The sequence below is a fragment of the Festucalex cinctus genome, chromosome 21 (assembly GCF_051991245.1).
Source record: "Festucalex cinctus isolate MCC-2025b chromosome 21, RoL_Fcin_1.0, whole genome shotgun sequence".
In the NCBI taxonomy this organism is placed as follows: domain Eukaryota; kingdom Metazoa; phylum Chordata; class Actinopteri; order Syngnathiformes; family Syngnathidae; genus Festucalex; species Festucalex cinctus.
In genome coordinates, this window is record NC_135431.1 from 19,985,703 (window position 1) to 20,007,791 (window position 22,089).

At 42.4% G+C, this 22,089-nt stretch overlaps 1 protein-coding gene and 1 long non-coding RNA gene across 8 annotated transcripts in view; one reads left to right on the top strand and one right to left on the bottom strand.

Moving 5' to 3' along the window:
• mdn1 (midasin AAA ATPase 1) overlaps positions 1 to 22,089 on the top strand; it is a 437,529-nt gene that overhangs the window by 244,534 nt on the left and 170,906 nt on the right. For 5 of the 7 annotated variants that reach the window (XM_077510806.1, XM_077510808.1, XM_077510807.1 and 2 more), the window contains exons 49-55: positions 3,058 to 3,281; positions 3,462 to 3,575; positions 5,779 to 5,908; positions 9,729 to 9,835; positions 12,561 to 12,694; positions 12,824 to 13,008; positions 13,086 to 13,206. In XM_077510806.1, the coding sequence (XP_077366932.1) occupies positions 3,058 to 3,281; positions 3,462 to 3,575; positions 5,779 to 5,908; positions 9,729 to 9,835; positions 12,561 to 12,694; positions 12,824 to 13,008; positions 13,086 to 13,206 (1,015 nt within the window). The remainder of the gene's footprint in view (positions 1 to 3,057; positions 3,282 to 3,461; positions 3,576 to 5,778; positions 5,909 to 9,728; positions 9,836 to 12,560; positions 12,695 to 12,823; positions 13,009 to 13,085; positions 13,207 to 22,089) is intronic. The other 2 variants (XM_077510809.1, XM_077510810.1) reach the window with 1 other exon arrangement.
• Positions 14,645 to 15,693, bottom strand: LOC144010479 (uncharacterized). The gene is made up of 4 exons (XR_013281231.1): positions 15,202 to 15,693; positions 15,075 to 15,116; positions 14,965 to 14,998; positions 14,645 to 14,885 (listed from the first exon to the last, which is right to left on the bottom strand). It is a non-coding gene; the product is annotated as an uncharacterized LOC144010479 (long non-coding RNA).

The window sequence follows — 22,089 nt, forward strand, 5'->3', positions numbered from 1 at the left end:
TTTGCTCTGCTGCCACCTGCTGGCCGTTTGTGTAATAACTACCATTTCTGCAACCGTTCTTTGCAGTTGAGGGGCTGAATCAAAGCCTTCTGTATGCTCTAGCATTAAAAAAACCCCAAAAAAAACATATAAATACGTCTTTGGGACACTTAGAACATTTAAAAAAAACTTATTTACACGTTATTGGGAGCAAATGAGTTAAAGGGATCGTTCTGATTTTTTGACATGAATCTCTATTTCATCCTCACCTTCAGCGTAGCGATCATCACTGACTTACCCCTGACAGCGTTCTGTGACACGAGTTCTGGTCCGGTGTTGGACGAGGGGAAAATAGTCCAGCAAGCTGGCTGGGGTCACGGAAATAAAGCGTTTTTCTTCTGAAAACAATTTGTGTTCAAAAGAGTGATACATTTGCATCACAATACTCCTTTTTTGAAAAAAAAGTCAGACGCCATTACCGCCGGCACTACTTTTCTGTTTGTTTATATCACTGCGTGGCGCCCTGCATGCAGCTGATAGACGCGCACTAATCTACAAGTTCTTTGTCTTTTCGAAGGCGGAAGGATCAGCTGTCTGCAGCGCGTCAATTAGCTGTCTACAGGGCGATGCGCAGTGATACAAACGAACAGAAAAGTAGTGCCTGGTGGTAATGGCGTCTTACTTTTTCAGAAAAGAGTATTGTGATTCAAATGTATCACTCTTTTGAACACAAATTGTTTTGAGAAGAAAAACGCTTTTATGTCCGTGACCCCAGCCAGCTTGCTGGACTATTTTCCTCTCGTCCAACACCGGACCAGAACTCGTGTCACAGAACGCTGTCAGGGGTAAGTCAGTGCTGATCGCACACACTGGAGGTGAGGATGAAATAGAGATTCATGTCAAAAAATCAGAACGATCCCTTTAATATAAAGGCAAATGAAGCCTTTTAATATCAGTTTTTCTCCTAGTTACAATTTATCACTCAACATACCCAACTTTTCATGTTGCATGAAACGTCATGTAAATAAATAAATTCAGAAAACATATTTTTTTTAAAAACATAAAACCTAGCGATCTTCAGTCAGTAAACTCACACATGCTAAAGTGTAGGCAAAGTAAAATTATACCTGCTTATATGACGTAACATTTCCGATTTGATTTCAAAAACCTCTAGCATTCTGTAGCAATCCTTGTGGGTGGGTGACGGGTTGGGTAGTTTCTATGGTCTGGACGGTCCGTAAAGGCAAAACAGGACTTATTGTGGTCAGCTAAGCGCGTTTGGAGCTGTTGTGCTCTGGCGTGGTTGCGCTGACAGTCACATGCAAGTTGTCATTAAAGAGTTGTTGTTTTTGTTCGCCGCTTGGCATATTTAGTTCACCAACGCTACAATCCATTTACATTAAAAGAGGCTACGGCGGTGGGGGCCTCTAAAATGGTGAGTAATGACGACCAATAATTATTTTGTCCGTTCTAATCTTCATTCATTAAATCGAACGACACGACATATGGCCACCTAGTTAGCCTCAAAATAAATATAGGACAACTCAAATTTATCAGTCGCCACCGCCTGTCGCACACTTGCGTGTACAGTACTCAGTTTACAAAATGCGCGACCTGACGGCAGCCGAAAAGTCATCTTCACAATGGCGAAGTGTTGTTTTAAAACCAAGCGCAAACAGAATAAACAAGTTAGACCAGGGGTGTCCAAACTTTTTTATTTGAGGGCCACATACAGAAAATCAGAAGGACGCAAGGGCCACATAATGTTATGAAGAGAAATTGCGTTTAGTCCTAAAAATTGTACAAATAATTTGTTTGTGCTTTTGCATATTTAGAAAAATGCTACAGTATATAAACCAATTTATTTGTAATATGGCAGTAGGGATATTATAGTTTGGGATAGTTTTTATTTTGTTTTGAGTTCTCTTTTTATGAGTTTTACTTGGTTTTAGGTCTTTAATAAATGCTTAGTTTTAGTTTAGTTAGTTTCAGTATTAGTTTTTTTTGTTAGTTTGTTTGTTTGTTTTTTTTAATGTGTATTTACGGAGCCCCTAAAGTGACATGGGAGAATTTTTTTTTTTTTTAATGTTTCTCGTCCGGACGAGAAACCAGCATCCTCGGTGGGAGACCTTATACTAACTACATTTCAGTTTGTGTTCATGTGTAAAAATGATAGTACATGACCTAGTCAGGTTCTATTTTCACCTGGGACTTTATTATAAGGACATTGCTGCGTTACTTGCAAGTCGGCACCATTATGTTGTGTCTGAGAGACATTTAAAACAAATTTTGAAGTCGTGTGGTCTGCTGCGGTGCAGCAGACTTGTTGAACAGGGGTCTACCGTCTGCCGCCACAAGCTAGCTCTTATAGTTCCTGCTCGCAGGTGATGTTTCTCGTCCGGACGAGAAACTTTTCTTGTGCGGACGAGAAACTTTTCTTGTGCAGACGAGAAAGTTTCTCGTCCGGACGAGAAACATTAAAAAAAAAATTTTCTTTTTCACATGTCACTTTAGGGGCTCCATATGTATTACTTGTGCGCAATATTTAAAAAACACCATGGGCTCAACGTCATTATTTCGGTTTATATCAAAATAAATGTACTAAAAATCATATTTAAAATTAATTTAATTACCAAAGACTAAAACGAAGGACATTTTTCCTATAATTATAGTTAGTTTTATTTGAGTTAGTTTTATAAACATAAAATGTAGTTTCAGTTAGTTTTCTTTTTTAACTGTTAGACACTCGTTTCAAGCTCTCATTAGACAAAAAAAAAAAAAACTCAGCAAAATTACTTGTGTACTTACGCCGTTAAGCTTTAGTTACAGCGTTGGTGACGTTCCTGCTACCTCTTTTTCCTCCTTCCTTTCCATTTCAATGAGCATTTAAATTTGCGGCTTTCCGTGAATACGTCATTGCGTGTTGTCAAAGCGCCGTTTAACCGCAAATGCAATTAATCGTTCAGCCCTAATTTTAAACGTTTCATTTTTTGGAGAAAAAGAATATTAGTATTTTGTGAATGAATACTTAGTCCCCATTGTGAGACTAATAAAAGTTCTCCTGTTTTATCTTGAAAGGAATCGCCCACTATGTTGGATTGATCTGGAGAGGGCACTTCAGAGCACTGGTTTCCATGAAGGTCTGGTTATCTTTGAGAGAGGGGAAAATCTGGAGCAAGGAGATGTGCTGCAGCTAATACCAACAGCAGTCAAACTTGTCACAGAGTGCGCCTCTCATGGAGACTGGATCATGCGCAGTCGCTGGCTGTCACATCTGAGAAAGAGCTACACTTATGCCCCTGGTTTGTTCCTTTGCGTGAGCTACTCACTGCAGTATCAAGATTGCAGAATTCAATCTACTGCTTCACACATTCTCGTGCTAGTCAACAGCTGTATAATTTCAAATTGTACACTAGTACCATCTTTCCTGCAACACATTACTATTAAGACCTAATGTAAAACATGATTGTCTGCTTTTTCAGATCTGGCTTTGGTTCAAGTGGAAGTAGGAAGCAGTACTCTAAAGGCTGCTTTCAGTTGTCAACTCGCTGCACAAAGCAAATCCCTTGCTGAGTTGCTGCAACCGCAAAGCACCGGTAAGCATTTAATCAAATTAGGTGTGAAACTCTTCCATGTGTGGGGCATTGCTATCTCCAGCGCTCTAAATTAACTTTTTTTGATGACCAATAGCATGGCTGGTACCTCTCTGAAATTAATAGCGCAATATTTAAAAAACAACATGGGAGCGACGTCATCTTTTGGTGCTTTTCTATTGGCTGCTGCTAGATGACGTCACTCTGCGTGACATACTTTCAATCATCATTATTCCGGTTTATATTAAAATAAATCTTCTAAAAATCACATTTACAATCATCCCCAAAGGCTAATTTTTATTTTATTTTGTTAACAATATTGTTTTTTGAATTTTAGTTTTTTCATTAGTTTTAGTTAACTAAAATAACCTTTAATGGCACCTGTTTTTCGATACCCTCCCTTCTTATTTTGACCATCTCCAAACATTTTTGCCACTGAAAAATGGACAGCGGGCCGCAAGTGGCCCTCTGGCCGTAGTTTGGACACCACTGATGTAGGCCTGACTTAGAGATGTGCCTGTCAATTTTGTGATCAATCTTCACACATCCCAGAATCATACTTGAAAATATTAAAAGTCACATTATTTTTTATTTTATGGACGGTAGCCAACTCGCAAGATTACCACTATCATGGGCAATGGCGACGTCAATAGTACAAAAGTACAAAAAACATCTATATTGTGACTGTTGTTCAAATATTTTTAGAGTATGATTTGGGCATAAGTGAGTATCACTGCTTTGGGACGGACATATAGCCTATATATTTTTGTTGAAGTCAGACCAGGCGCTGCATGCAGCCTTGACAGCCGTGCTGCTATGCATCTTTTTTTCCTCCCTCCCTCGGAGGAACGAAACCTGACAGTTCGGAGTGAACGCGTGTATCAAATGCGTATCAAATAGTCGTTATTTTTATTTATATAGCGCTTTCAAACAGCCTTAGCTCACAAAGCACTTTACAGAAAGACAAAAAACAAATGTAACAAAACGTTAACAGCAATGCAATACAATTTAAAACCAGTGCCGACGCATGCTCTTGGCATCACAGCATGTGATGATTGGGTGGGATCTTGTTGGTTTCAGACTTGTAGTGTGACAACAGCTCCACGACACAGAGCAAATTTATTGGGTAATCTGACGTCGTGAAAGACAAAAAAGTTGTGTAGTTTGAACTTGGAATAAATTGATGCGCACAACAATCACTTAACTCTTTGACCGCCAAAACGTTTAATAACGATTAGTAAAATCGCGATGTATGCCGCCATAAACGTTAAATTATGTCAACTATGTTTTTTATTTATTTATTTATTTATTTATTTATTTTTTATCAATGGGCAGTTCACAGTCTAAGTGCAGCACGTGCTGCCTGGTCAATGAGTTGTGGAATCAAAAACCCTCACTATCTATAGCCAGCAGTTGGCAATATTGTATCTCTTTTCAATGGTCTCAATGTGTCTGAAATTTGATGAAACAAAACGTTTTCAAGGATTATGTAAAACGATCAAAGCCTTTGTCATATTAAAGTTGTTGTTTTTTGATAATGTGTTGCAGTAAAAGAGTTAACTTGCAGGTTTTATGAAAAACATCTATGCCTCTCACATTACCAGCTAAATTGGCTCGTAAATATTTATGACCACCCGCCAAAATGAATTTTAACCCGCATTTGGCGGGTGTTAATTTCGAGCCCTGGGTATCTGTACATTTTTAACCGACATTTAAAATGTTCTTCTTTCTTTAATTAAAAAATAAAAAATAAATCAGGAGATGTAAATAAGACTATAGAGATGTTACCATTAAATGAATACTGTTAATCACGTGAAAAATGTAAATGGACTGAATTTTTATAGTGCTTGTTAATTCAGTAAACACAGACAAAACTTCCCTTTAAGCCGATTTACAATGATAGAACCATCTAACCATTGAACCGACCAAACCCCCCCCCCCCCGCAAAAACAAATAAAAAGTGGTCAGTGGTCAGCTGTTGCCATGCAGGCTGCTGCCATCTACCACTGAGAACAAGTTATGGTTCAGTGTATTGCTCAAGGACGCTTCAACATGATCACCACGGCTGAGAATCAATCCCACAACCTTTGGGTTGGGAAACAATCACTCTACCACTGAGCAATGCTGCCCTCAAGAGTAATCTCACTGCATACACTAGTATCCTTTGTGACTGACTTGTCCACCATTGTTTTGTGTGTCCCTCCAGATGAGTACAAAATTCTGCTGGACATGCGCTGGAACAAGCAGTACTTGGACATTTTAGCCAACAAGTGCAACTTTGAAGATGAGAAAAGATATATGGAGTTTCTGGAGGAGCTGAATGCAGTTGCAAATAGGTCTACACTATTCTTATTACTGTATGCATAAAACTTTTGTCATGTTGTTTACAAAATGGGGCAGATAATGCAGGTACTACTGTAGAATGTTATATATCTTGCAAAAGTAATCCTTTCAAATTTGACAATTTAAACATTTAATATTTGAATGATATACTGGTCGTATGTGTTTGCTATATCAATTGAAAATCTTGATCCTAGTTTCTGCGGTGATATTTTGTGAACTGTATATACAGTTTCTGTCTTTCATCATATGTATGTATGTTAAAATCTGATGGATTATTATTATTATTATTATTATTGTTGTTGTTGTTGTTGTTGTCCATCCATCCATCCATCTTCTTCCGCTTATCCGGGGTCGGGTCGCGGGGGCAGCAGCTTCAGGAGGGAAACCCAGACTTCCCTCTCCCCAGCCACTTCAACCAGCTCCTCCGGCGGGATCCCGAGGCGTTCCCAGGCCAACCGAGAGACATAGTCTCTCCAGCGTGTCCTGGGTCGTCCCCGGGGTCTCCCGCCAGTGGGACATGCCCGGAACACCTCCCCAGGGAGGCGTCCAGGAGGCATCCGAACCAGATGCCCGAGCCACCTCAGCTGGCTCCTCTCAACGCGGAGGAGCAGCGGCTCGACTCTGAGTCCCTCCCGGATGACCGAGCTTCTCACCCTATCTCTAAGGGAGAGCCCGGACACCCTGCGGAGGAAACTCATTTCGGCCGCTTGTATCCGGGATCTCGTTCTTTCGGTCACGACCCACAGCTCGTGACCATAGGTGAGGGTTGGAACGTAGATCGACCGGTAAATCGAGAGCTTTGCCTTTTGGCTCAGCTCTTTCTTCATCACGACGGACCGATACAGAGTCCGCATCACTGCAGACGCTGCACCGATCCGCCTGTCGATCTCCCGCTCCATCCTACCCTCACTCGTGAACAAGACCCCAAGATACTTGAACTCCTCCACTTGGGGCAGGATCTCATCCCCGACCTGAAGACGACACTCCACCCTTTTCCGACTGAGGACCATGGTCTCGGATTTGGAGGTGCTGATCCTCATCCCAGCCGCTTCACACTCGGCTGCGAACCGCTCCAGTGAGAGCTGAAGGCCCCGGCCTGATGAAGCCAACAGCACCACATCATCTGCAAAGAGCAGAGATGCAATGTTGAGGCCACCAAACCGGAACCCCTCCACGCCTCGGCTGCGCCTAGAAATTCTGTCCATAAAAGTTATGAACAGAATCGGTGACAAAGGGCAACCTTGGCGGAGTCCAACCCTCACCGGAAACGAATCCGACTTACTGCCGGCAATGCGGACCAAACTCTGGCAACGGTCGTACAGGGACCGAACAGCCCGTATCAAGGGGCCCGGCACCCCGTACTCCCGAAGCACCCCCCACAGAACTCCCCGAGGGACACGGTCGAACGCCTTCTCCAAATCCACAAAACACATGTGGACTGGTTGAGCGAACTCCCACGCACCCTCGAGGATCCTGCGGAGGGTGTAGAGCTGGTCCACTGTTCCACGGCCAGGACGAAAACCACACTGCTCCTCCTGAATCCGAGATTCGACCTCCCGACGGACCCTCCTCTCCAGCACCCCTGAATAGACCTTACCAGGAAGGCTGAGGAGTGTGATCCCTCTGTAGTTGGAACACACCCTCCGGTCCACCTTCTTAAAAAGGGGGACCACCACCCCGGTCTGCCAATCCAGAGGCACTGTCCCCGATGTCCACGCGATGTTGTAGAGGCGTGTCAACCACGACAGCCCCACAACATCCAGAGTCTTTAGGAACTCCGGGCGGATCTCATCCACCCCCGGGGCCCTGCCACCGAGGAGCTTTCCAACCACCTCAGTGACTTCGACCCCAGAGATAGGAGAGCCCACCCCAGAGTCCCCAGACTCTGCTTCCTCAAGAGGAGACGTGTTGGTGGAATTGAGGAGGTCTTCGAAGTATTCCCCCCACCGCTTCACGACGTCCCGAGTCGAGGTCAGCAGCACCCCATTGCCACTATACACAGTGTTAACGGTGCACTGCTTTCCCCTCCTGAGACGCCGGATGGTGGACCAGAATTTCCTCGAAGCCGTCCGGAAGTCGTTTTCCATGGCCTCACCGAATTCCTCCCATGTCCGAGTTTTTGCCTCAGCAACCGCCGAAGCCGCGTTCCGCTTGGCCACCCGGTACCCGTCAGCTGCCTCCGGAGTCCGACAGGCCAAAAAGGCCCGATAGGACTCCTTCTTCAGCTTGACGGCATCTCTTACCGCTGGTGTCCACCAGCGGGTTCGAGGATTGCCGCCACGACAGGCACCGACCACCTTATGGCCACAGCTCCGATCGGCCGCCTCAACAATGGAGGCGCGGAACATGGCCCATTCGGACTCAATGTCCCCCGCCTCCCCCGAAACAAGGGAGAAGCCCTGCCGGAGGTGGGCATTGAAACTCTTTCTGACAGGGGATTCCGCCAGACGTTCCCAGCAAACCCTCACAATACGTTTGGGTCTGCCAGGTCGGACTGGCATCTTCCCCCACCATCGGAGCCAACACACCACCAGGTGGTGATCAGTTGACAGCTCCGCCCCTCTCTTCACCCGAGTGTCCAAAACATGCGGCCGCAAATCCGATGACACGACTACAAAGTCGATCATCGAACTGCGGCCTAGGGTGTCCTGGTGCCAAGTGCACATATGGACACCCTTATGCTTGAACATGGTGTTCGTTATGGACAAACCGTGACGAGCACAGAAGTCCAATAACAGAACACCGCTCGGGTTCCGATCAGGGGGGCCGTTCCTCCCAATCACGCCCCTCCAGGTCTCACTGTCATTCCCCACGTGAGCGTTGAAGTCCCCCAGCAGGACGAGGGAGTCCCCAGAGGGAGCGCTCTCCAGCACACCCTCCAAGGACTCCAAAAAGGGTGGGTACTCTGAGCTGCTGTTTGGTGCATATGCACAAACAACAGTCAGGACCCGTCCCCCCACCCGAAGGCGGAGGGAGGCTACCCTCTCGTCCACCGGGGTAAACCCCAACGTACAGGCGCCGAGCCGGGGGGCAATAAGTATGCCCACACCTGCTCTGCGCCTCACACCATGGGGAACTCCAGAGTGGAAGAGAGTCCAACCCCTCTCAAGAGGACTGGTACCAGAGCCCAAGCTGTGTGTGGAGGCGAGTCCGACTATGTCTAGTCGGAACTTCTCGGCCTCGCACACCAGCTCGGGCTCCTTCCCTGCCAGAGAGGTGACATTCCATGTCCCAAGAGCCAGTTTCTGTAGCCGGGGGTCGGTCCGCCAAGGTCTCCTCCCTTGGCTGCCACCCAGCCTACACTGCACCCGACCCCTTTGGCCCCTCCCACCGGTGGTGAGCCCGTGGGAAGGGGGACCCACGTTGCCTCTTCGGGCTATGCCCGGCCGGGCCCCATGGGTGCAGGCCCGGCCACCAGGCGTTCGCCAGCGAGCCCCGCCTCCAGGCCTGGCTCCAGAGGGGGGCCCCGGTGACCCGCGTCCGGGCGAGGGAAACGCTTCTCCAAAGATATTTGTCATCATAAGGGTCTTCTGAGCCGTTCTTAGTCTGGCCCCTCACCTAGGACCTGTTTGCCATGGGTGACCCTACCAGGGGCATAAAGCCCCAGACAACATAGCTCCTAGGATCATTGGAACACGCAAACCCCTCCACCACGTTAAGGTGCCGGCTCACGGAGGGGCTGTTGTTGTTGTTGTTGTTGTTATTATTATTATTATTATTATTATTATTAGTAGTAGTAGTAGTAGTAGTAGTAGTAGTTGCACAAGTATTAGTAGTATTCTTCATGTATTTTCTTTTTTTTTTTTTTAACAGGATAACTCTGTTGATGGACAGAGAAGAGAGGGCAGTCATTTGCAAGTGTGCTGTCAACCTGTCAGATCAGAACTGTGCCCTGAGTATGGCCACAGCCCTGTCCAAAGGTCTGTGCAGCGAACTTAAATAGACACTCTTAACTCTTTGACCGCCAAAAACGTTTAATAACAATCAGTAAAATCACATGCATGCCGCCATAAACGTTAAATGACTTCAACTTAGTTGTGTTTTTTTTGTTTTGTTTTGTTTTTCCCTCAGTGCAACATCTTAGTGCAGCGCTGCCCAGTCAATGGGCTGTGGAATCAAAAACACTCTACTATAGCCAACAGATGGAAGCATTGTATCTTTTCGTGAAGGAGCAAAGCTTTTGTCATATCAAAGTTTTGTTTTTCTTAATAATGGGTGGCAGTAAAATAGTTAATACCTAAAATCTTCCTGACCGGCCTTATAAGTTTTTTTTTTAGGAATTGTAGCATAAATTAGTTGTTGTCGCTTGGACGAGCAAAATGAGAACACGACTCGAGGGGGATGTATAATGCTCTCGGTCGCCTCTAGGGGGGCCACGTCTGTTTAATTAATTTGGGGAAGAAAACAAACATCAAACCTAAGTGATCGACCATTAAATTAAAGGGGCTACACTTAGAGTTTCGTGATTGGTTTAATTAGATGAAGGATTATTAATTTGTAGGTTTGCCAAAATACAGCCATTTCTCCCATGGACTGTGAAACTGTTTATTTCGTATAGAATGGGGCAATGATGTCATTTACCGGTGGTTATGCTGCATTTGAGAATGGTCGGAAGTCTGATGTATCAGAGTTGTTTTTTCCCAGTTCCGACCTGTAAGCGTTCCAGGCGAACGTAAACAACCACAATGGCAGATAGTGATAAATATTTTTTATTTTGGTCCTCAACACTCATTTTGACCTCCAGAAAACCTACCCTTTTGCAATTTTGCTTCATTTATTGTTTTAATCTTATTTCATGAGAAGTCCATACATTTAAGTAGTTGACCGTATAATTTCATGCAGGGAAATAGCGGAATACTGTCACGTACGTTGCGTTACGTGAAGTTATGTCGAATATTTATGAATGAAGAAAGCTATCTAGTTTTATACTCGAGTAAATTGTGTTTTGCCATTCAGAGTGACGTCACATCGTAGTCCGCCGGTGAAGTCGGGTTTTTTTTTCTTCTTCCGACTTTGCAAGTGGAATTTCCAAGTTCAAGGCGGCGTTCCCGTACACACTTCCTGGTTTGAACTCGGAAAATTCCGACTTCCAACCATCCTCGAATGCAGCATTAGGCACCAGTAAAGATGTTTCCAAGTTTGACGTTTACAGTGGAGCATAATCAGATTCTTCCTATCTATCTCTATACTCTGGCAAGTATACTTGTCACCGGGAGTGAATGGGTTAATTGCAGCGTCCATGCATTCGTCTACCAGTGTCGCCATGTTTGGTTCGTTGATTGTTTGCAAGTAACGGCTACATATCCCGCCCTAAACAACGCCTGATTGGTCTGACCTGAAAAAGTTTTGTTGCGGACGGATCCGTGGGAGCAGTACAAATGGATTTGTGTGGTGTATGTGAACAAATGCCGTTGGCAGATTAATTCACTCCTGACTCCAAAAGCGTCAAGACAAAAGCGTCAAACGAGTGTCCCCGACTTTGACTGAAGTGCCGTTGGCACGTGGGCAGAGAATTACTGGATGGCATCAGAAAATAAATGGCGGCAAAATTGTTGAAAAAAAAAAAAAAGTAAAAAAAAAAAAGCCATTAGTACGACGGCGTATTAGGGCCACGTACAAATATATACATGTTTTTTTTAGGGGCCGGTTGGCAATTTGATGAGAAAAAAGTGGCAAATTTTCCACTTTATAAGCTGGCAACTATGATATTGTTAATCTCTGCTAAGGCAATTAATATCTCCTTGTTTGAAAACCCGACCAAAAAGTACATTTTAAGGAGTGCTTCTCCCCCGTATTTTGCAAACTGTGACTTGTGTAGCGTGACATATGTGTTTCCTTTTCTGACACAAACAGCCGCGCGCCGAGAAAAAAAAAGTGGCAAATTTGTTAGTTTATAAGGTGGCAAATTTGCCACTTTTTTCTCGTCATATTAAAAAGTGGAAAATTTGCCACTTTAAAGTGGCAACTTTATAAAGTGGCAAATTTGCCACTTCTTAAAATGACACAAAAAACGCCAGGAAGTGAGGCAGCAGGTCAGAAAAAGAGAGCAAAAACTCGGGAAACAAAAGAGTGAGAAAATCCACAAGCAGTCTCTTTTTATTGGGCAAGCAGAAAAATATGCAAAATTCTTCCACCGTTCCATTAAAGGCACATGAGAAGTTTGTGTGCCGACAGGGTGTTGAGTTAGTCAGTGTTGGCGTCTACAGGTCTCTGAAACGGAGAGGGGGACCTGGCACGGACTTGAGTCCAGAGAGGGGCCTTAGGTTGTCAATATTAAACAATGTCATTGTCTCTTTCCAAAGAATCCGATGCTCAGGGAGAAAGGTTTACCCACGGTCGTGGGGCACAATGCTGTTGAGTGGGGATTAGTTTTGTCCATATGGAGGTCCAAATCTTGTCTCTGGGCAAAATTACGGTAATGACTCCAAGGTCAAAACGGTTTTGTTCCAGTTTGAACATGCACACGTGAGAAAGGGGTGTCCGTGTTGATCTGTGATGGGACGGAGGGGTGCGTGGAATGTCCAGTTATGTGGAAAGAGGAGGGATTAAAAAAAAGAAAATAGGGTAGTGAGCTGATATTACTTACAGAATATAAGATGTGTCAAAATCGGAATGTACTCTACTTTGGTTATTCTACTAATACAGGGACTGCGTACTTTGGTGACCTGCCTCATCCAGTGCTGACACACCTTCACACCTTCTTTGACCTGTGGGATTCCTTCACACTGCAAGCCATACACAGCGGAAAGGCTTATATCCCAGATCATGCTATGTTTGAGGTGAAACCAACTATTAATACCATTACAATTACAAAAAAAAACAATCTATTGTCTGTTCAGACTACCACACACTTCGCTTTTTCTTTTAGCTCCGTTCTCATGCAACTTTTCATGTAATTTTGTGTTTAGATTCTGCAGCTCCTGCAGTGGCTTGATCGTTTCTGGAATGTTTGCAACACAATGCCAGCCGATGCGAAAGGGATCTCAGTGATGTCAGTGCACTGGCACTGGGTGCAGAAGCACCTAATCCTCTGTCTGCCCTTGCTCCTGCTGGGAGACGGTGACCTCACATTAAAGCAAGCTACTTTTTCAAAGTAAAATTGTGCAATTATTATTACTAGCATTCTTCTTCTTACTGTTATTATTAATATTATGATTATTTTTACTGCAGATCCTACCAGGAGCTAAAAGCAGTTGCAGGAACCATTCAGACTCTTCTGTCCACACCAGTGTCTGTGGCTACAGCTCTAAAAGGCATCCAGAGAACACTGGGAAAATCACTGCCGTTCAAGGTTGGAACCTAAATTATTGTCTAATGTACTTTTCAGACTATACGTCACTCTGGTGTAGTAAGTCACACCATTTATAAAAAAATAAATTCCGAAAGACATTTGGGAAAAGCTAATATAGAAATTAATGGGAGGGGAGTGTGCTCTATCTCTCCAAAGACACACACTGAGTGGTGTTATGGCGTCGAGTTGAATTTCCGAATTCACTGCATTACTGTTGGTGATTACAAATCGGATCGGATCGTCATTCTTAAACAATTGCCCAAAGTCTTTTTTCGACCCTTTTTTACCTCAGAAAACCCCAAAAACGGAACCACATTCTGATTACGTATTCATCCATCCATCCATTTTCTTGACCGCTTATTCCTCACAAGGGTCGCGGGGGGTGCTGGCGCCTATCTCAGCTGGCTCTGGGCAGTAGGCGGGGGACACCCTGGACTGGTTGCTAGCCAATCGCAGGGCACACAGAGACGAACAACCATCCACACTCACAAGCACACCTAGGGACAATTCGGAGCGCCCAATCAACCTGCCATGCATGTCTTTGGAATGTGGGAGGAAACCGGAGTACCCGGAGAAGACCCACGCAGGCACGGGGAGAACATGCAAACTCCACCCAGTAATGGCCGAAGCCTGGACTCGAACCGGTCCTCAGAACTGGGAGGCGACGTGCTAACCAGTCAGCCACCGTGCCGCCGATTACGTATTAATTTCATTTTCATTTCAGGGGTATAATTATATATACATAAAATAATAAACTATCTGTTCAACTAAGGATGTAGCCATTTTAGCAAAGGTGGCCAGCATTTTTTTATTTTTATGACTTAGGCCAATATTTTTAAGGGGCTGACGAGCAAGCAGCTACTCTTATAGAACCATAATTATCATATAGCTTAAATTTGTTAAGATATATGTACAAGTTAGTAATAAAGATGGTGACAGATGAAAGGTAACTGTACATTGACCTTTTATTAACTCTTTGACTGCCAGCCATTTTCGGAAAAGGTAACCCCATACTGCCAGCTGATTTACAGAATTTTACCGATCTTTCAAGCTCCACAGAAAATGTTGTGTTAGGACTATGGAAACGTGGATACTACCAAATGGAAGATTTAAGTCCCATCTTTCATGTAAAAAAAAAAGTTTGTTTCTACCTTATTCGGATCTTCAGTAATCAACAATAGAAAACAGCTTCGTTTCACCCAAATCCTCTATTTTCTTCCAAAATACGGAGAAATCAAGCTTTTTGTGAAACGATGTTATTTCATGCACTCTAGTGAATTTGGCACTTTTTTTTTTTGCATGAGTGATTCTACAAACACCTAAACTTCTATAAAACACTACCCCAACAATAAAAAAAAATTTTTGATTGCAAAATAACAGTTTATTTACATGCAACAGTAGCAATCCGAACAAACAATTTGGAAAACTCTTTGCAAACTATTTACATGTGCGCAACAGTTTTTGTCAGTCTGCTTCTGCATGGACTGATTTGCGTAGAGGTTGGTATGATGAACGATGTGCTGGAGAAGTTCATCCGTGATGAAGAGCTCCAGGATGTCAGCTGGCAGGTGGGAATCCAGCTCTGCTGCAGCATCCCTTGGTCCTGGTTTTGCAGCAAAGGGGAAGATGGTTGGCTGCCAGCCGAATTCATCAACTTCATGCCAGCCAGACTTTGGGATCTGCAAATATACATTTCAATATCATATATTAATTTAGAGCACTGTGATACAATGTGTGTGTGTGTGTGTGCATGTTTACCTTTTTTTCTTGGATGTATTGGTTGATGCACATTCTGTAAATTATAGAAGACGTTTACCATCAAATATTTTATTAGTGCTGTGGAGAATCTTTTTTTTTTTTCTTTTTACCTTTGTTCTGCTCAATGTGAGAAGGGTCACTTTGGGTAGGAGCTGAAAGAAACATATACAATTACAATACTATCGAAAGACTTTCCTTTTATTGTTGCGGTGTATTGAAAACGTTTTTTTTTTTTACCTTTCTTTGTCGTAGAACCAGCGGTCGGACGTTGCTGTGAGCACGATCTATAAAATATACATTCACGTTTGTATAGGTAATAGATGTTTTAGTGTATATCAGCACATTTACACACGCTGCTAGCAGATCGCCCGAGAAAGTTAGGAAAGTAATCTTGCATCGGACCCATAGTAGTCGTCATCGTCCGATGAAACGTCATCTGTGCAGACGTGCTCGGTTGTGCACCACTTTTCTCCGGTGTTAACATCGCTAGCCGGTGGGGCCTTAGGACGTTATTAGCATCGCTAGCCGGTGGGGCCTTAGGACGTGGTCGAAACGGCCGCGTCACTGCTTCAACTATGACTTAACCCCGTCATCACTGTGCTCTTGAGCACTGGTCGATGCTTTTGAGCTTTGAAAATAAGGATCAAGCGTGAGCTGCTTGCCATCTGTAGCCTTTTTTGACTCCCTTAGCCAAGTTAGCCATTCTCTCCCCCTCAAACACTCTAGCTCAGCCTCTCTCCTTCTACTGTTGTCTTCTACCCGATCTTGTCCAAAAGACTCATCACAGCCATCTAGTGGCCAGGAATACCCATTATAGTAACCCGATCGGCTTGATACTTGGAGCACAGCTGCCCAAGGCTTTCCTCCACCCGTTTCCATAAAAAAACATAGTAGACGTCAATTAACGTCTATGGCGGCCAATCCTAGGATTATACTGAACGTTTTTAAACGTTTATGGCGGTCAAAGAGTTAAAGTGCAGTTTGTACTAGAAGTTTGCAGACTTTTCACAAATGTTCAACATCATTAAAAAAAAATAAACAACAAAAAAAAAAATCACATATTACACTGATAATTGTTGGGTTGTTGCTATTACTTTTTTTTTTTTTTTTTTTTTTTTTTTTCTTTTTCTATTTTTTTTTTAAGAGCTCAGAATTGTTCATTCGGTAGTCTTACCGATTCAACGTCTTATCATCATTGCTCTTTTTTTTTTGTGTGTGTGCGTGCGTTTGCGTGTGTGCGTGCGTTTGCGTGCGTGCGTGCGTGCGTGCGTGCGCTATTACTTTTAATACTTTTAAACCAATGAAGCAGAGAGATGGAGAGACTGAACTTCTCAAGGGTTGTAGCATATTTCTTTTTTTTTTTTTTTTTTTTTCATAAGAGCTCAGAATTGTTCATTCGGTAGTCTTACCGATTCAACGTCTTATCATCATTGCTCTTTTTTTTTTTTTTTTTTTTTTTTTTTTTTTTTTTTTTTTTTTGTGTGTGTGTGTGCGTGCGTGTGCGTGCAAATACGTATAAATTTATACTCATTAATTCACCTAAAGCCTTATAAATATCCCATTACCCTTCGCCTTAACCAGGTACTTCAGAATCTTGCCAGAGTCGTGAAGTTTAAATGGTCAGGAGACCAGAGAAAAGGTCAGAAAAAAAATAAAGAGAAAAGAAAGATAAATCAAAGTGAAATCCAGCACCGACCAAACACTTCCTGCCTTCCCTATGATTACAAAATCAAAGTCTTACGCCAACCCCGGAAGCCTCTAAATTCCAGCAAATTTAGCGAGATCTCAAGAGACCAGAGGAAAAACTAAAGAGAGGAAGGAGGGAAGGATCGATAAGGCAGAGTGAGATCCATAGAAGCCAGTACATCCAATCCATCAAAGTGAAATCCAGCACCAACAAAACCCCTCCTGCGTGGTTACAAAACCAGAGTCTTATGCCAACCCCAGAAGCCTCAAACTTCCAATAAATTGAGATCTCAAGTGACCAGAGGAAAAACTAAAAAGAGGAAGGAGGGAAGGATAGATAAAGCAAAGTGAGATCCACAGACACCAGCACCCACTGATTCAAGGGGCTGTGGGAGGGAGAGGCTACTTCTGTTGAGTTTCAGTAGATGCTGGTGCGACGGATCTGGCATGCATAAGGACCACCACCAAAGAAAGAAAGCCGTCAACCGCGGTCCAGCAAAGCGAGCACCGCCCCCCCCCCCCCCCCCCGAAATCCCCAGGCCGCGGCAGCACCAAGGCCACCCCCAAGCCACCCGAGCGGACACCGGTCGGCGAGCCGACCCAGACGCCCGGAACACCCCCGCCCCAGCCCCGGCCCACACCCCCGAGCCCAAGGCCGCAGAACGAGGCCCAGCGGGCCCCCACAGCGCCCCACCGGTCCCCAGCCCCCACCCCCCCACGACCCCCCCAGAAGGCGAAAGGGCGGCTGCAGGGCGGGGGGGGGGGGGGGGGGGGGGGAGGAGGAGGGAGGGCGACAAGGGAAAAGGGACCGGGAGGCAGAGGAGGATGGGCGGGAGGAGGCGAGGAGGGAGAGGCGACGGGGGGGAGGAAGGGGGAGGGGAGAGGGAGCCACGGGGCACACCAGAGGCCCACCCGCCCCGAACCGCGCCGCCGGGCACGGAGCAGTGGACCGCGCCGGGACGGCGCCGCCCCGGGCACCAGGGAAAGCACCCCAACACCGCACCCCACAGGGGGCCCAGGGAGCGGCCAAGACAACAACCGCTACCGAGCAGACAACGGGGGACGGCGTCGAGAAAATTGACTAATTAGCATGCAGTAACACCAAGTGTTGATGCTTAGTACCCACTAGAAATAACTCTTAAGGAGTTAGTGAGTATAGTGTCGTATAGTGTGGTGTGCTCGAGCCCACTAGCAGCAACTAGGTTCCTGACTATATAAAAATAAAAACAATCAGATACAAAATACCCAATACAGAAGCAGCGAAAACAGAAGTTGTAACGATGTGGTGGCTCTCGTTAACAGGCAGAATCTTGGCAGGATTAAGTTGCCAAATTAAGATTAAAATATTCTATGTACATAGACCATATTTGTTTAAATCTTGATACTTGATTTTTATTTAAGGCAGAGATTTTTTCCATTGAGATATAATTTATTAGTAAGTTTAACCAGTGGTCGATATTGAGAGATTGTTTATTTTTCCAATTGACAAGGATTATTTTTTTAGCAATAGTAAGGGCTATAAATATAGATTGGGATTGTTTACATGGTAGCTCAGTTATTGTTAAGTCACCTAGTAAACACAATCTTGGAAATAAAGGAAGCCTACAGTTTAATATATCAGCGAGCTTTTCCAAGATTTTAGTCCAGAAATGCAGCACTGGAGTACATGACCCTAAAGCATGAAGATAAGTATCGGCAGTGTTTTGTGAGCACTGGAGACAAATGTCGGAGTCAGAGAGTCCCATTTTTTTCATCATATATTGTGTAATATATGTTCTATGAAGTATCTTATATTGGATAAGTTGCAAATTTGTCTGTTTGGTCATTTTAAATACATTTTCACAGATTTGGGTCCAAAAGTCTGGTTCCGGAACTATAGACAAGTCTTTTTCCCATTTTAAAGTCGGTAAATACGTTTTATTTGTGTATAAAAATAACTTATATATTTTTGATATTTTCTTTATTGTTGTTGGAGAAAGCTTTATAATATCTTTAGCTAAGACAGGCAGTTGGAGCGTATCCTGAAGTGTTGGGATTTGTTTCTTAACCATATTTTTAACTTGCAGATAATGTAAGAAATTTCCATTTTTTATTTCATATTTCTGGACCAAGTTTGTATACGATATAAACTTATCTGAGAAAAGATGATGAAGGTGTGTAATTCCTTTCTGCTCCCATAAGCTTAAATGGAACGACTGATTATTAAGTTGAAAGTCGGGGTTATGCCAAATGGGAGAGAGCCCACAGGGCGCCAATTGGGAGTTTGTAATTTCTAATGCCTTCCACCAGGCAGTCAGGGTGGCGGCTATCATTGGGTTTTTTAAAACAATTATGTCGTTTTATTGATTTTGTAATAAAGAGTAAATCTAACAGTCTAAGATTATTACAATCCTTCTGCTCCAATTCCAACCAACAGTTAGTATCTCTGTTGGGTTGTGTCCATAGCACAAGATATTGTAGTTGATTAGCTATATAATAGTACATAAAGTTTGGTGCCTCTAAACCTCCTTTAGATTTACTTTCCTGAAGAGTAGATAGACTAATTTTAGCTTTTTTTTTATTCCAATAGAATTTTATGATAGCAGAGTCCAGCGATTGGAACCAGTTAGACGTAGGTTTAAATGGAATCATTGAAAATAAATAATTAATCTTTGGTAAAACTTTCATTTTTATAGTAGCTATCCGTCCTATTAAAGAGATCGGAAGATTATTCCAGCGCTCCAGATCACTACGGATACTGTCCAATAACGGTAAAAAATTTAAAGAAGTTACTTCAGTTAACTTTGGTGAAATTTTAACACCTAAGTATTTTAAATTACCTGTAGGAAAGGAGTAGTGTGGATCCTGACTTGTAGGATTCCATGAATTTTCTGTGATAGGTAATAATGTTGATTTTGTCCAGTTAATAGAGTAATCTGATAAGTGAGAGAATTTAGTTATTAAGTTAAATGCTTCCCCTAGCGAGATAGCAGGTTCTTCTAAATAGAGTAGTATATCATCGGCATATAGATTAATTTTATGTTCTATTGTCCCGGAGTGGATTCCTTGGATCCGTCTATCCTGACGTATAGCTAATGCAAGCGGCTCAATAAATATAGCAAATAATAAAGGAGACATTGGGCACCCTTGTCTTGTTCCCCTTTGTAGAGTAAAACTCTGTGATGTAATCCCATTGGTAGTAACTGTAGCTTTAGGAGAATCATATAATATTGAGACCCATTGAATGAATGACTCCCCGAAGCCGAATTTATTTAAGACAGCAAAGAGGAAGGACCAGTTAACTTTATCGAAGGCTTTTTCTGCATCCAGCGAAATAACTGCCTTTTTATCATACCGCTGTGACATACTAATCAAGTTAAAGAGCCTCCTAATATTATTAGTAGAATGACGACCTTTAATAAAACCTCTTTGATCGCTATGAATAATTGTCGAGATTACTGTCTCTAGTCGAGATGCCAAGGCCTTAGCGATAATTTTAATATCGGTATTAATTAGTGATATCGGTCGGTAACTTGACGGGAGGGTGGGGTCTTTTTCTGGCTTTAATAAAAGTTTAATTGCTGCTATATTCATATCTTGACGTATATCACCCTTACTTTTAATTTCAGTTACTACTCTTAGAAATAATGGAGCAAACATTAACCAGAAATGTTTAAAAAATATAGCCGGATAGCCGTCTGGACCAGGTGCTCTGCCATTAGGCATACTGTCTAAAGCACGATACAACTCATCTATAGTAAGCGGGGCATCTAGAATATCTTTATGTTCAATAGATAACTGAGGTATATTTAAGCTATTTAGGAATACCTCAATATGTTCAGGGTTAGGTCTATTAATTTCTGAGTATAGATTTCGATAATAGTTATAAAAAATATGGTTAATTTCTTTTGGTGATTGTGTGCATTCACCATTTATATCTTTAATAGCCGTTATAAGAGATTTTTCCCGATTCCGTTGAAGTTGATTTGCCAGGAATTTACCTGATTTATTATTATGTTCAAAATTATTATATCTCAACTGTTGTATTATAAACTCTGTCTTTTTAGATAACATGTTATCTAACTGTATTTTTATATTCTGTAGTTCTATCCATATTTGATTATTTTGGTTTAATGCATATTCATCCGTTAGTTGTTTAATTTTATCTTCCAGGTATTTTTCTAATTTTTGATCCTGTTTCTTTTTATAAGTTGAATATGATATAATTTTCCCTCTAATTACCGCTTTTCCTGCTTCCCAGAGAAGAGATGGAGATATATTTGGACTTTGGAGAGTCATTTATTTCCAAAAAATCTGCCCACTCCCTTCTAATAATTTTATCAAACTCTACGTCTTTCAGTAATGAGATGTTAAAACGCCATATCGGGGGAAGTTTAAAGGTAGAGTCAATTTGTAGAGTGAGAGAGACTGGTGCATGATCACTTATAATTATAGAATGTATTTTTATAGCAGTTTTATCAACAATAGAATTATTTGTAAGGAAAAAATCAATTCTTGAGAATGATCGGTGCACCGCAGAGAAGAAAGTAAATTCCTTCTTAGTTGGGTTTTGAAGTCTCCAGCCATCGCTGAGGCCAAAATCCTCCATATATTCATCTATTACTTTAGCGGATCGTAATCGCCTTGTATATATCGTATTATTAGAACGATCTATTAACGGGTTTAAGACCGTGTTAAAATCACCTCCAATAATAATAGTAGAATTTGTTGCTAAATCGAGTAACCGAGAGAAAAATTCATGGAAAAAATCCGGGTCATCATTATTTGGGGCATATAAATTACCAATTGTATATACTTTATTAAATATGGTTACCTTGATAATAATATATAGGCCCTCTAAATCTGTTACTATATTATTTAGAGTAAAGAATAAATTCTTATGTATAAGTATAGAGACACCTCTTTGTCTACTATTATAGGAGGCAGAGTAAACTTGACTAAAATTTTTATCTATAAATAATTTTTCTTCTGATTTTTGTAAGTGGGTTTCTTGTAGGAGACAAATATCTGCCTTAAATTTTGAGAGATGGTCTAAAATTTTTATTCTTTTTGCCTGGGAGCGAGCGCCACACACATTCCAGGAGACCAGAACTAATTTCTGCATACGAGCAATATAGACTCAGTCTTATGTATACATCTATATAAGCTGCTTATTAATATTAACATATTGTAGGATAGCAAAAGAGTAATTAGGCAATTTATATAATTTATATAAAGAGAGAGATAGCAAGTAGATAAGTATAATAGTGAAGAAACGAGGGGGGAAGTGAGTGTGAAGGAAATCTGTGGGGGATTCAACATAACAATACACCAGTAAATAGTGACCTAAGCGAGATTATTTTTATTATTATTATTATTTTTATTTTTTTAAGAATATATTTTTATATTATTATTATTATTATCATTATTATTATTATTATTATTATAGCCTATACATGA